Here is a 14,491-nt window from a genome sequence, read left to right as displayed (position 1 = left end):
CGGGGAGCAGCTGCCTCGGGCGCAGAGCCGCGGTGGCCGGAGTGGGGCTCACGGCAGGCACAGGAGAGCAGCAGAGCCCTGGCAGAGGGCTGATCCCCGAGGAGCACACAGGCTCTGCTGCTGGCCCCGGTGCAGGCAGAGGGCACCGGGGTGGGCTCGAGCCAGTGGGTCACGCACGGAGGTCACGGCTGGGACAGGGCAGCAGGGGGTGCCTGGTGGGACGGGGACCTCTGAGGGTACAGAACCCCCTCCCCGTGACCCAGCCCGTGCTTTCCCGTGTCACACACGGCTGGTGCCGAGCCCCGGTGTCTGGGCACGTGGGCACGGCCTTGTCCTGCTGCCCTTTCTCCTCTGCCAGCACCAGGGACCGTCCTGTGCCCAGCAGGGACTGTCCTGTGCCCGGCAACATCCTGGGAGGCCGGGAGGCACCCGTGGGCTGGCGGGAGCCGCCCGTGCCCCCGTGAGACGGGTCTGGAGCACGGCCCTGGAGCAGCCGGGCCCTGGAGCCGCGGGAGGTGGCAGGGGGATGAGCTGAGCCCAGCGGGCAGACGGGCAGGAAGCCTCGGTGGGCGCAGAGCCAGCTGCTGCCATCAGTGCTCTGCCAGGAGGGATTCCTCGGGAGCTGTGGCAGCAGCACCAAGGCTCCAGCATCACCAGCCCGGCCTCTCCGTGGTGCCGCTGCCAGGCTGCCCAGGCCCTCTGGAAAGCCTCTGTTCTGCATCTCTGACACACCTCTGGTCCAGTCTGGGGAGTGGAGCTCCCTGGTGCTCCTCCACATCCCACCAGTGGATGGGAAGGAGACAGGCCAGGCTAACACTGCCTTTTCCAGGAGGAAGGCATGCTGTCCTTCCAGCTGTCCAATGAGCCATCCCCACAATGCAGGAGTGCAGAAACACCGCTGGCCCACTCTACAGAACGTTTCTATCACGGACAATCAGTCCACCATGGCGAGTTCCTTGCTCCTAGAAACCCGACTGAGGTCTCAAAAAGAATTATCAGGGCAGTTTTAGTTTCTGTGGGCTGTTTCTCTCCAGCCCTCTGCACCAGCAGTGTGTTACCACAGTTCCAGGATTTCATGGGAGCAAGGGAACCCAATGGGGAGAGAAGCCTGAGTTTCAGCTGGAGTGTCTGGGCTTGGCCAGATTCCCAGGCTGCTCTGCCCCACCATCCCCTCTCCTCTGCACCCCACCCAGCATGCAGCCCGGCCACTGCCACCGGCAGGCTCCATTCCTTGGCTAGTGGAGCTGGTTTCCATCTAGATCCCACAGTTTTCCAGAAAGATTACCCACAGCAATGGCAAGAAGCCCTACCCAAAGCTGCCTGCTGGTTTTGCCCTTGGGGTGAGGTGACAGCCAGACTGTGCCTGCCCCCTGTACCCAAAGCACTCCTTGACCCACGCGGTGCTGAACAGGCTGGTGTGTGGAGTGACCCTGCGAGGCTGGCCTGCAGTAAATCCATATTCACCTTGTCAGTGTGCTCTCAGCTAGAAAAAGGTGAAGCTGTTCCTCAGCACTGGCAGGAAGCGGCAGGGAGCTGCCAGAGCCCTCACTCACAGCAGATGCACCCACTCTGCACTGCTGGCTCCTCAGGGACAGCAGGTGGGATGTTGCACCCCGCTGGTGCCCGAGGAAGAGGTGTTTGCACACCGAGTGGGCTCATACAATAGCTATTCTTCAAAACCCACAGTCCTGTGGAGCCACACAATGCTCGCTCCGTAGGATCGCGTCAAACATTAACCAAGAGCAACGGGAGACTCACCAGCCCCGTCGTGCCAGCTCAGCTCCACATTTGGAAAGTAACACCAGTCCCTCAAGTGCTCAGCTGCAGCTCTGGGGTCTGTGACCTCCAGGAGACCCCTGGGACAGAGGAACCCACTAGCAAGGGGAAGGGAACAGAAGTTAATGATTCTGGGGAAAAGACTATCCTATGTATGCTTATTCCAGGAAAATAAATTAATATGTCTGCAAAATACAGAACCCAAACAGGAGCCTTTTCTGCTCTCCACAGGCACGATATTCCAGAGATGTCCCCTCATGCATCTAACCAAATAAAGAATGGCAGGCTCTTAATGCTCTGTTGTTCTTAGGGAGGTGATAACTGCTTTCAGTACCACCACAGCCAAAACAGCTGTGGTGCAATGCTCCAGCAGTGGTGATCGCACACGGGGCTGCCTGGCTGCTTCCTCCTCACAGCCCTGGCACAACATTTGTAGATCTCTGCAGTCCATTTTCACATCCCTTGACCCTTCTTCCAATCCGTGTACTTCCTTTGTCTGCTCAGTCTCCTCCCAGAGGAACAGCCAGACTATAACTATTTTTAAAATAGTGATATATAAAATAGCCAACAACTATTGTTTCCCCATTGCTATTGATGCCTTGTGCAGGCTGGCCTAAAGCAGAGGCTGGGCAGAGCTGAAGAATAAAGCAGGGATTGATTAAAAGCATCTCCTCCATGGATCCACCTTGGGCAGCACCAGAGCCCAGCCAGGGCTGCACCCAAGAGGAACCAAAATGGTCCCAAAATGCACGAGCGCTCCCGGGGGCTCTCACTGGGATCAGCTCTGCTCCATTTGCACCTTGCAGTTCATTGTCCCATTCCAGCTTTAGCCCAGGCACTCCCATCCTGCTTGTTTTTCTCTCTCCAGCCCACGCTGTTTGTGCTCCTGGGCCTGAGCTTTGGGTCATTTGTCCTTGGTGCCCTGCTGGAGCAGGAATTGTTTTGTCTCCCTGCTCTGTGCAGAGAGCTCAGCATCCCCTCATGTGAAGCCCAGACCCACACACCAAAGCAGCACAGAATGTGAAACATATAAAAGCTAAACCCTGAGGCATCACTACCACGTGTTTCTTTTCAAGATCCGTGTGTAACTCAGCGCTCCTGACAGCTGTACCTCGGTATTCTCTGAGCACTGTGTGCTCCTGACACAGCTGCTGAGGAGCTGTGCCCGTCCCGCTGCCTGCGGGGTCTGGCCTCTCCTCACTCCACTCTCCAGCACCACTCGGGGGGTCCAGCTGTGCCTGTGGACACGTCTGCACTGTTTGTCAGCTGCTTTGCTGTCACCCACCTCACACAGGCCGTGCCATGCCCTGTCAGAGTCCCCAGGGCAGTCATGGGTCAGTCGGTGCCGGACAAGAAACCTTCCTGCAGCCCCAGGGAATGGAAGGTGAAATTCTCCTGCAATTATGGGACTGGCTGCAGCTGAAGTGGTAATTATGGTATGAAATGTCCAAGCTTTGGAGTTCGGAGGTTTGAGGGAATTCTGGAAAGTTGCCACAAACACCCCAAGCACAGCTGAGCGGTGACAAAACCCAAAGCCAAGGCCTTCTCTGCCTTTGCCAGTGACCTCACACCTATCCAGTGGGAACATCTCCCGCAGGAAACGTTCCTCAGCCCCCCCATCTCGCAAAGGGACCGGCAGGATGGGGTGGTGCCAGTGGAACAGCTTGTGGCAAGAAGTCCCCAGTCCCTGTCTGGCAGAGCTGCACTGCTCCTCAGCAGCACTGCTGTCCCCTCCTTGCTCCAGTCCCTGCTCAGTCCTGTCGTGTTTCACTCGGCTCTGCCCGGATTTGCTCACGTTCCTCCATCTCCTCCTGAGCAATGCTCTGGAAAGCTCTCACGCTGCTCCAACGGAAAGCGAGGCCGGGGGGAGCAGCAGGCACAGAATGCACGGCGACACTGCTCGGTGCTCTGCCAGAAAGGGGCTCGGGACCTGCCAGTCTGCTCCTGCCAGAGCCCGAGAGCCGCCAGCCAGGGCCAACGCCGAGGTGTCCTGGAGCTGGCACGTGGCTGGCACCTGCTTCTCCTCTCAGCATTTGTCACAGAGGAGCACAGAGAGGAAGAAAGAGAAAACAATTTCTATTCCTGCTCCTTGTTTTTCCCATGTGGAATGTGTTTGGAGAATTGTTTACCTGGGGTGATTGCTGGGTTGGATTCTGGTGAGGATTGTTTGAGCCTGGTGGCCAATCCAACCCAACCCAATCCAATCCAATCCAACCCAATCCAACCCAATCCAATCCAATCCAATCCAATCCAATCCAATCCAATCTAATCCAATCCAATCCAACCCAACCCAATCCAACCCAATCCAACCCAATCCAATCCAATCCAATCCAGCCCAATCCAATCCAATCCAACCCAACCCAACCCAATCCAACCCAACCCAACCCAATCCAATCCAATCCAATCCAATCCAATCCAATCTAATCCAATCCAATCCAACCCAACCCAACCCAACCCAACCCAACCCAATCCAATCCAATCCATTCCAGCCCACCTGTGGCTGCACTCTCAGAGAGGGTCACGGGTTGTGAGTTAGTTAGCTATGGGAGTTAGAAAAGTAGGCTTGTAGTTTTAGTATCTCCTGTAAATAGTATATTAATGTTTTATAGCACAGTTATAATAAAGAAACCATTCAGCCTTCTGGAGACAGACACCAGCATTTCTTCCCACCGGGCTCGCCTGCGTTTCCAGCAGTGGCCCAGCCCTGTGTGTGTCGGGGATCAGGGCAGCCGTGCTCCCTCCCTGGGGACGCCGCTGCCTCTCCTGTGCCCGGGGCGCGGGCGCGCCGCCAGCTCGCTGCCCGCTGGGCTCAGCTCTCCTCTCCTGAGCCTGGAGCGCCCGAAGGCCCCGCGGCAACGGGGCGCTGGGCGAGCTGACACCCTCCGCCCCTGCGGCCCCGCCGGTGCCCGCGGAGGGCTCGCGACACGCGCGGACCGGGCTGTCGCTGTCGCTGTCGCTGTCGCTGTCCCCTCTCCCTCTGGCTGCCCCCGTCCCTCTCCCCTCACGCCCGACCGGAAGTGACGCAATTTCCACGCGCCGGCGGCGCCCCCGCGCTCCGCGCCCATAGGGCCGCCGTGGTCACGCGAGGCGCGGCGCGTCCGGTCACGTGGTTCCGCCGCGCGTGGCCGGCAGCGGCGCCGGGGCCGGGTCGGGGTCGGGAGCGAGCTCCGCTCCGGGGATGTTCCGCATCGAGGGGCTGGGGCCCAAGATGGACCCGGAGGAGCTCCGGCGGAAGATGCGCCGCGACGTGCTCGCCTCCGTCCGCAACTTCCTCATCTACGTCGCGCTGCTGCGGATCAGTGAGTGACCGGGTGTCCCGGCCCCGGCACGTGCCGGTCGCGTTACGGGGACGTCCCGGGCCCGGGCTCCGGGGATGTCCCGGCGCCGTGCCGGAGCCGCCGGGGCACGGCGTCGGCGGGGGCGGTGTCCCGGGCGCGGGCGGGGCGTCGGAGGCGCTGCACAAGCCCGCAGCAGCCCCGCCGCGGCCCGGGCTCGACTCGGCGCTGTTCTCTCCCTCAGCTCCGTTCATCCTGAAGAAGCTGGACAGTATATGACCCGTCGGGGCCCGGCGCGGCGGCCCGCGCGATGAGCGGCAGCTGCTGCCCCCCGGCGCCGGGCACAGGCGGTGAGAGCGCCTCGCTGCCGCGGGGCTGGCCGCACGGCCCGGCCCGGCTCGGCCCGGCCCGGCCCGGCCCGGCCCCCGCGCGGCCCTCACGCCGCGGCTCCACAGAACATTCCCCGTGCCGGGTGAGCAGAGCCCCGTGCGTCCCGCGCACGCTGCGGCTGCCCGGCTCCCCCGTGTGCACCGCCCGGACTCCCCTGCATCCAGCGCACCTACAGCGTGAAATAAACGGGAAATAAACTGAAATGTAATAATCGAAATAAACGGGAAATAAACTGAAATGTAATAATTGAAATAAACGGGAGAGCAGCTGCGTGCCTGGGCCCTGGCCGGTGTTTATTCGTGACGCTCACTGGGCAGGATGGAGTTGGCTGGGATGGTTTCCCTGGAGCCCCTCGGAGCCTCCTGGAGGGCAGGCAGGGCGCAGGTGGGATGTGCCTGCAGGTGCCAACACAAGGTGGGGATGGCTCACCTGTGCCAGCTCTGGTGGCCCAGGCACCGCCAGGAGCTGCCCTTGGCTCACGGGCTGGGGGCCCCAGAAGTGCAGCTCAGGTTTGGGAACTGGCTGTTGTTTTGGGAACAGAGCCACGGCCCTTGGAGACTCCCTGCCTGCAGCCTCAGGTGCCTGCTGCATCCAGGGAAATTACCCATCTGCAGTGGCTCTGCATTCCCCTGGGAAACGAAATCCAGGGCATTCCTGAGCTCAGGTGACCGGGTGGCTGCAGGGAGGAAGAGACTTTCCCCCTCCTGTCTCAGAAGGGGGATTTTGCTTCTGCTCTGGCCCAGGGGTGTCCCTGCCAGGTCCAGTGCTGGGGACAGTGCTGGGGACAGTCCCAGCAGCAGGGCCAGGGCGCTGAGGGTCTGCATGTGGTGGACGTGGTGTGTTACACGCTGGCCTTGGGGAAAGGATGTCAAACAGCACACAGGCGTCCCCAGGTCAGCGCAAGCCCTGACCCCTGTCACATCCACGTGGGATCCCCAGGCACTCGTGCCCCTCAGAGCAGCTGTTTCTGTGCCTTGGCGTTCCCACAAATGATCCAGCCATCCCGCTCCTGGGCACCTGCCAACAGGGAAGCGCCCTGTGACTGTCCAGCACTGTTCAGGCATCTCTTCAGACTCTTCCCACTTGTAAGCCACATCTGTGTCCCCCTGCCTTACCGGCCACTGGTTCTGCTAACGGGGTCCCTTCCCAGGGCCGGGGACTGTCACACCCGCTGTGACTGCCCTGCTGGGATGAGCCCTGGTGTCTGAGCTCCAATGTGGCCTGGCCAAAACCCCGGGGAACGGGGCAGAGGCAGGGGAAGGAGACCCTCGCGCTGGCTTTGGTGTGCAGTGTGCCCTGGGAGGGCAGGCTCCAAGCTGGAAGGACAGGGAACGCTGCCAGGAGAGCTCAGAGCAGCGGCTCGTGGACGTGATTCCAGGTGGCCAGGAAGGCGCAGGGCCCCCGGGCTGTCGCAGCCACAGGGCAGTGCCTGTCCCCTGTGCTGGCACTGCTGAGCCTCATCTCCAGGGCTGTGTCCAGCTCCGGCCCCTCAGCTCAGGCAGGGCCCTGAGGGGCTGGGCACGGCCAGGGAACGGAGCCCCAGGAGGGGCTGAGGGGGCTGGGAAGGGGCTCAGCCTGGAGAAGAGCAGGCTCAGGGGGACCCTGTGGCTCTGCACAGCTCCCGACAACGCTGCCCGATGAAGAATTGATTGCACCTGTGGGTTAATACAATGACCATTTAGCAAAATCGTTAGACTATGGAAATGCACAATCAAAAGCACAATAAACATTAACCAAGGGAAGGAAAAAGAAACTACGCTCCACTGATTCCAAGGCTCACAAATTAACGAGCTAGGCCCGCTGTGCCAGCCTTTCTCCTAGCTGGGCACAGCAGCAGCAGTGGTCAGACACAGCTGTGGGGTCACTGGCCACCAGGGACCACCAAAGACACCCCCGGGACCCGGGCACGTGTGCGCTGGTGGGAGGGAACGTGCCACAGAGGGCAATGGCCACCACGTGTGCTTGTTCTGGGAGAACCTGTGAGCACACCTGGACACACAGCCTGGGGGCAGGAGCCCTCTCTGTGCCCAGCACAAATGTCTGAGAGGAGGCAGCCCCTCGTGCCTGCAGCTGGGTGAGGAGTGGCTGCTGCTCCGTGCTGCACTGCTCTTAGCGAGGTTCACTGCTGCTGTTGGTAACGCCAGGGCACAGGCCCTGCTCCAGGGAACGGCCTCAGGCCGGGCCAGGGCAGGCTCAGGTGGGCAGCAGCAGGAGTTCCCCCATGGAAAGGGGGTCAGGGATTGGAAGTGCCCAGGGAGGGTTGGAGTGCCCGTCCCTGGGGGTGTCCCAGGAATTCCTGGAGGTGGCACTCGGAGCTCTGGGCGGGGATGGGGCACAGGCTGGACTGGACGGGCTGGGAGGGCTTTTCCAGCCTGGATGAGTCTGTGGGAGGTGTGGCCACCGGGAGATGCCGTGCCTGGGGCCACCGTGCCCGGTGACACCCCGGGACATGCCACAGCCGGTTCAGCTGAGGGAGAGGTGACATCAGCACGTCTCCAGTGACTGCATCAGGAGGAGGCCCTGCCCCATCCCTGCCCCCTGTGCTGCCACTGGGAACACTGGGCTGGTCTGGAAAGGCACTGGGAGCTGGTGGGATATACTGGGACTGGGCTCTGGGCCACGGGAACATCATCCTGGAGTCCTGCTTCACACTCAAAGTCCTGCAGAGGGCACAAAGCTATACTGGGAGGCACTCGTCCATACTGGAAAGCAGAGGTTTGGGCTCTACTGGGAGCAACAGTGGAAGAAATTACTGCAAAACTGGGGAAAAAAAGTATGGAAGAACAAGGGAAAAGGGCAAAAAAGGGGTGCCAATGGGCAAGAAGTGGTGAGAACAACAGTCAAAATGGGGAAACTACCAAAGTAAAATGGTGAAATGTTGCAGAAACCAGCAGGGTAGGCACGGCCAGCACCATCCCAGTGTGGCCCCACTGCTCCCAGTACAATACTGGCGTGCACCACAGGTCTTCTGGCACAATCCCAGTACAGGCTGCCACAGTCCCAGTATGTGCCCATATGTTGGTATGCTTCCAACATACCACCAGTACAATGCTAGTGAGCCACAGCTCTTCAGGCAGGATCCCAGTATGGCCCCAGTGACCTACAGCCAAATCAAGATCCTGATATGATCCCCAGTGTTCCCAGTATGAAGCCAGTGCTTCCAGTACACAGCCAGCCTCAGGCTGCAGCTCTCCCCATGCGGGCCAGAAGTACATTCCCAGTGTTCCCAGTATGGCTCCCAGTATGGGTCCTGTGGCTCTGAGAGCAGCTGCAGTGCACGCCCCAGCACAGGCCCCAAAGCTCCCAGTGCTCCCAGTGCAGCTCCCAAGGTTGCCAGGGCACTCCCAGCACAGATTTCAGTGCTATCCCAGTGCACTCCCAGTGGTCCCAGTGCAGCCCAATAAACATTTTTTAGTTCATCCCAACCGAGTGCTGCCTTGGGCAGAGTCCCCAAACCCTCAGAATTCCCCCCAGAAATGAAGTCACCATCCTGCCATTGCCTTTATTGGTGGGTGGGCGCAGGGGGTCACAAGATCAGGCCCCCCCCAGTGAATTCCATTCGCTGCCAAGAGAGGGGAGAGAGGAAGGCATGAGTGGGGGGCCCAGGTGTCTGACCCAGGAGCCCTGACTCTGCGGGTCTCCCCTGACTCTGCGGGGTGACCCCTGACTCTGTGGGGTGACCCCTGACGCTGTGGGGTCTCCCCTGACTCTGCGGGGTGACCCCAGCACCCCCGGCTCACCTGCGGGGGGGTGACAAAGGCCAGCCAGTCAGAAGGGCGTGTGGGCAGCAGCCCCATGGCCTGGCACTTGTAGAGGGCCAGTGCCAGCCCCAGCCCATTGCCCACCAGGAACACCAGACCCTGCAGGGCCCGCCGGCTTGAGCTCTCCAGGGCCTTCAGAGCTGGGGGGGACAGAGGGGATCGGGGTGCCTGTCAGTGACCCCAGGGCCACTGAGCTGCCGCAGGGCTCATGGCGGTGGGCAGCACCACGGGGGCAGGCTGGGCAGAGGGGAATGATGTGGAGGTGACTGTGGGGCTCTGGGAGACATCTGGCCATCCATGGGGCTTGGGGACACCCAGGGGCCGTGGGGACACCCAGGGGCTGTGGGGACACCCAGGGAACTGTGGGGACACCCAGGGAGCCATGGGGACACCCAGGGGCTGTGGGGACACCCACGGGGCTGGGGGGACACCCAGGGGCTGTGGGGACACCCAGGGGCTTGGGGACACCCAGGGGCTGTCCCTGTGGGGGTGTGGGACACCCAGGGGGCCGTGGGGACACCCAGGGGCTGTCCCAGTGGGGCTGTGGGACACCCAGGGGGCTGTGGGGACACCCAGGGGGCTGGGGGGCCACCCAGGGGGCTGTGGGGACACCCAGGGGCTGTCCCAGTGGGGCTGTGGGGACACCCAGAGGGCTGTGGGACACCCAGGGGGCTGTGGGGACACCCAGGGGCCGTGGGGACACCCAGGGGCTGTGGGGACACCCACGGGGCTGGGGGGACACCCAGGGGCTGTGGGGACACCCAGGGGCTTGGGGACACCCAGAGGCTGTGGGGACACCCAGGGGTTGTCCCTGTGGGGCTGTGGGGACACCCAGGGGGCCGTGGGGACACCCAGAGGCTGTGGGGACCCCCAGGGGCTGTCCCAGTGGGGCTGCAGGACACCCAGGGGCTTGGGGACACCCAGGGGCTGTGGGGACACCCAGGGGGGTGGGGACACCCAGGGGGTTGGGGACACCCAGGGGGCTGTGGGGACACCCAGGGGCTGTGGGGACACCCAGGGGGCTGGGGGGACACCCAGGGGCTGTGGGGACACCCAGGGGGCTGGGGGGACACCCAGGGGTTGTCCCTGTGGGGCTGTGGGGACACCCAGGGGCTGTGGGACACCCAGGGGCTGTGGGGACACCCAGGGGGCTGGGGGGACACCCAGGGGCTGTCCCTGTGGGGCTGTGGGGACACCCAGGGGCTGTGGGGACACCCAGGGGTTGTCCCTGTGGGGCTGTGGGGACACCCAGAGGGCTGTGGGACACCCAGGGGGCTGTGGGGACACCCAGGGGGCTGTGGGGACACCCAGGGGGCCGTGGGGACACCCAGTGGGGCTGTGGGGACACCCAGTGGGGCTGTGGGGACACCCAGGGCCTGTCCCTTTGGGGCTGTGAGACACCCAGGGGCTGTGGGACACCCATGGGCTGTGGGGACACCCAGGGGGCTGTGGGGACACCCATGGGCTGTGGGGACACCCAGGGGCCGTGGGGACACCCAGGAGCTGTGGGACACCCAGGGGCCGTGGGGACACCCAGGGGCTGTCCCTGTGGGGCTGTGGGACACCCAGGGGGCTGTGGGACACCCAGGGGGCTGTGGGGACACCCAGGGGGCCGTGGGGACACCCAGTGGGGCTGTGGGGACACCCAGGGCCTGTCCCTTTGGGGCTGTGAGACACCCAGGGGCTGTGGGACACCCATGGGCTGTGGGGACACCCAGGGGGCTGTGGGGACACCCAGGAGCTGTGGGGACACCCAGGGGCTGTGGGGACACCCAGGGGTTGTCCCTGTGAGGCTGTGGGGACACCCAGAGGGCTGTGGGACACCCAGGGGGCTGTGGGGACACCCAGGGGCCGTGGGAACCCCCAGGGGCTGTGGGGACACCCACGGGGCTGGGGGGACCCCCAGGGGCTGTCCCAGTGGGGCTGCAGGACACCCATGGGCTGTGGGGACACCCAGGGGCTGTGGGACACCCATGGGCTGTGGGGACACCCAGGGGGGTGGGGACACCCAGGGGCCGTGGGGACACCCAGGGGCTGTCCCAGTGGGGCTGTGGGGACACCCAGGGGGCCGTGGGGACACCCAGAGGCTGTGGGGACCCCCAGGGGCTGTCCCAGTGGGGCTGCAGGACACCCATGGGCTGTGGGGACACCCAGGGGCTGTGGGGACACCCAGGGGCTGTCCCAGTGGGGCTGTGGGACACCCAGGGGCTGTGGGACACCCAGGGGCTGTCCCTGTGGGGCTGTCCCTGTGGGGCTGTCCCCCGCGGGGGCTGCACTCACTGGCAGACAGGGACATGAGGGCCTGCAGCGGGCGCCAGCCCATCATGCAGACCATCATGGCCGGGAAGATGGAGATGGTGTTGCCGGCCATGTACATGATGAACAGGTTCATGGGGATCTGCTTCAGCGGCGCCAGAGCCACGTCCCAGCAGCGCTGCAACCACAGAGGGCCAGGGCAGGTGTGGGGAACTGACATTTGGGGGGTCCCAGGGCGGGTATGGGGGACCCAGGGTGGGTATGGGGACCCAGCATTTGGGGGATCCCAGGGCGGGTATGGGGACACAGCATTTGGGGGATCCCAGGGAGGGCATGGGGACACAGCATTTGGGGGTCTCAGGGCTGGTACGGGGACCCGGCATTTGGGGGTCCCAGAGCAGGGACCAGCCGTCAGCGTGCCCGGGGATGGGGGGACCCGCACGGCCGGGGCAGGGCAGGGACACGGGGCAAGGAGCACCCCCACGGGGAGCCGGGGTGTGGGGGACCCACGGGTGGCCTCCTGAGGCAGGAACCGGCCCCCTACAGCTGCCCGGGGTGTCGGGCACCCGCATATCCTGGACAGGGACCACCCCTGGAGACCCGGGCCAGGGGCTGCCCCGGGGCCCGCAGTGCGGGGAGCCCGGGCCGGCGAGCACCGCGGGAGGCAGGGAGCACTCCTGCACAGGTGCCCGCGCCGTGTGGGGACACAGGACACCTCCCCACCCCCGCGGAGTGCCGGGCGTCCCCCCGCTCCCGCACACCTTCTCCATCAGGATCTTGTCGCTCTCGTGGACGCCGCCCTCCCCCAGCTGCCGGTCAGCGAACCCGAGCGGGCCGCGGCCCTCGGCGGCTCCGCGGGGCCTGCGGACAGCGCGGCGGGTGAGCGGGAGTGCTCGGCGTCCCGGCCCCCGCGCGGTCCCCCGAGCCCCGGCCCTCACCGAGACCCCGGCAACTCTGAGCCCCGGCCCTCACCGAGCCCCCGAGCCTCACCGAGCCCCCGGCACCCTCGAGCCCCGGCCCTCACCGAGCCCCCGGCGCCGCCCCCAGGTCCAGCGACCACTTGAAGCGGCGGCCCCGGAGCGCCGCCGCCGCCGCCGCCGCCATGTCTGCGCCGCGTCACGCGGGCACGCGCGCGCGCGGTCACGTGGGGGGGAGGCACGTGAGGACCCCGTCCCTCAGAGAGCCCCAGAGAGACCCACAGAGAGACACAGGGACCCACAGAGAGACACAGGGACCCACAGGGACCCACAGAGAGACCCACAGAGAGACCCACAGAGACCCACAGAGAGACCCAGGGACCCACAGGGACCCACAGAGAGCCCGGACCCACAGAGACCCACAGAGAGACCCACAGAGACCCACAGGGACCCACAGAGAGACCCCCGGACCCACAGAGAGACCCACAGGGACCCACAGAGAGCCCCGGACCCACAGAGAGACCCACAGGGACCCACAGAGAGACCCCCGGACCCACAGAGAGACCCACAGAGAGACCCACAGAGAGACCCACAGAGAGCCCCGGACCCACAGAGACCCACAGAGAGCCACAGAGACCCACAGAGAGACCCACAGAGAGACCCACAGAGAGACCCACAGAGACCCACAGGGACCCACAGAGAGACACAGGGACCCACAGGGACCCACAGAGAGCCCAGACCCACAGAGACCCACAGAGGGACCCACAGAGAGCCACAGGGACCCACAGAGACCCATAGAGAGCCCCGGACCCACAGAGAGACCCACAGAGAGACCCACAGAGAGCCCCAGAGAGCCCCGGGCCCACAGAGAGACCCACAGAGAGCCCCAGAGAGCCCCGGGCCCACAGAGAGACCCACAGAGAGCCACAGAGAGCCCGGACCCACAGGGACCCACAGAGACCCACAGGGACCCACAGAGACCCCAGACCCACAGAGACCCACAGGGACCCACAGGGACCCACAGAGACCCCGGACCCACAGGGACCCATAGAGACCCACAGGGACCCACAGAGAGACCCACAGGGCCCCACAGAGACCCACAGAGAGCCCCAGAGAGCCCGGACCCACAGAGAGCCACAGGGACCCATAGGGACCCACAGAGACCCACCGACAGCCCCGCACCCAGAGAGAGCCCCCGAACCCACAGAGACCCCAGACCCACAAAGACCCACAGGGACCCACAGGGACCCACAGAGACCCTCAGAGACCCCAACACCCCCAGAGAGCCCGCACCCCGCCCCTGTTCGGCCCTGCTCCGCCTTTCTCCCCGCCACGCTCCAGCGAGGCCGCCCTGGGGCTACTGAGCAGTTGTTGCAGTGGAGGGGAGGCGTCGTTTTGGTTGGGCTTTAAAATAACTTTTACTCCGTAAGGGGTTGGCACCGCGGTGACGGCCCCGGTTCCTCATCTCGCACCACCACCCCCCCAGTGCACCCCTTTATTGTCCCCCGCGACGGAGCCCAAAGCCCCCCTGAACCCCGGCCCACGCCCCTGCTGACCGCTACTGCCCCCCAACAACCCCACTGCCCCCCGTTATTGCCCCCCAACACCCCCACTGCCCCCCGTTATTGCCCCCCAACACCCCCACTGCCCCCCACACCCCCACTGCCCCCCAACACCCCCACTGCCCCCCGTTATTGCCCCCCAACACCCCCACTGCCCCCCACACCCCCACTGGCCCCCAACAACCCCACTGCCCCCCGTTATTGCCCCCCAACACCCCCACTGGCCCCCAACAACCCCACTGCCCCCCGTTATTGCCCCCCAACACCCCCACTGCCCCCCGTTATTGCCCCCCAACAACCCCACTGCCCCCCAACACCCCCACTGCCCCCCGTTATTGCCCCCCACACCCCCACTGCCCCCCCACACCCCCACTGCCCCCTTATTGCCCCCCACACCCCCACTGCCCCCCAACACCCCCACTGTCCCGTTACTGCCCCCCAACACCCCCACTGCCCCCCGTTATTGCCCCCCACACCCCCACTGCCCCCCAACAACCCCACTGTCCCCCGTTATTGCCCCCCAACACCACCACTGCCCCCCGTTATTGCCCCCA

At 64.4% G+C, this 14,491-nt stretch overlaps 2 protein-coding genes across 3 annotated transcripts; one reads left to right on the top strand and one right to left on the bottom strand.

Moving 5' to 3' along the window:
* Positions 1 to 4,870: 4,870 nt before the first annotated feature.
* TOMM5 (translocase of outer mitochondrial membrane 5) lies at positions 4,871 to 5,679 on the top strand. The gene is made up of 2 exons (XM_054002552.1): positions 4,871 to 5,075; positions 5,296 to 5,679. Exons 1-2 carry the CDS (start codon positions 4,955 to 4,957, stop codon positions 5,328 to 5,330), a joined length of 156 nt encoding a protein of 51 aa, XP_053858527.1. The 5' UTR covers positions 4,871 to 4,954; the 3' UTR covers positions 5,331 to 5,679.
* A 3,250-nt stretch (positions 5,680 to 8,929) lies between these two features.
* Positions 8,930 to 12,594, bottom strand: EMC4 (ER membrane protein complex subunit 4). 2 transcript variants are annotated; one of them, XM_054002550.1, is made up of 5 exons: positions 12,483 to 12,594; positions 12,220 to 12,319; positions 11,483 to 11,636; positions 9,182 to 9,342; positions 8,930 to 9,003 (listed from the first exon to the last, which is right to left on the bottom strand). In XM_054002550.1, the coding sequence occupies exons 1-5, from the start codon at positions 12,560 to 12,562 to the stop codon at positions 8,968 to 8,970; spliced, it is 531 nt and encodes a 176-aa protein (XP_053858525.1). In that variant the 5' UTR covers positions 12,563 to 12,594; the 3' UTR covers positions 8,930 to 8,967. The 2 variants fall into 2 exon arrangements, with proteins under 2 accessions (XP_053858525.1, XP_053858526.1); XM_054002551.1 differs by having other exon boundaries at positions 12,449 to 12,523.
* Between the last annotated feature and the right edge of the window lie 1,897 nt (positions 12,595 to 14,491).

The sequence above is a fragment of the Vidua macroura genome, chromosome Z (genome assembly GCF_024509145.1).
Source record: "Vidua macroura isolate BioBank_ID:100142 chromosome Z, ASM2450914v1, whole genome shotgun sequence".
Taxonomy (NCBI): Eukaryota; Metazoa; Chordata; class Aves; order Passeriformes; family Viduidae; genus Vidua; species Vidua macroura.
The sequence above is the reverse complement of the archived record's forward strand: the minus strand, read 5'-3'. Positions and strand labels throughout refer to the sequence as shown.

What these genes read in the sequence shown, in the direction of transcription:
- TOMM5 (XM_054002552.1), top strand. Translation starts at nt 4,955, where the DNA reads ATGTTCCGCATCGAGGGGCTGGGGCCCAAGATGGACCCGGAGGAGCTC. An exon ending in CGTCGCGCTGCTGCGGATCA is followed by an intron (nt 5,076 to 5,295) that starts GTGAGTGACCGG and finishes TCTCTCCCTCAG; the next exon opens with CTCCGTTCATCCTGAAGAAG.
- EMC4 (XM_054002550.1), bottom strand. Translation starts at nt 12,562, where the DNA reads ATGGCGGCGGCGGCGGCGGCGGCGCTCCGGGGCCGCCGCTTCAAGTGG. An exon ending in ACAAGATCCTGATGGAGAAG is followed by an intron (nt 11,637 to 12,219) that starts GTGTGCGGGAGC and finishes CTGTGGTTGCAG; the next exon opens with CGCTGCTGGGACGTGGCTCT. An exon ending in CCTTTGTCACCCCCCCGCAG is followed by an intron (nt 9,004 to 9,181) that starts GTGAGCCGGGGG and finishes CTCTCTTGGCAG; the next exon opens with CGAATGGAATTCACTGGGGG.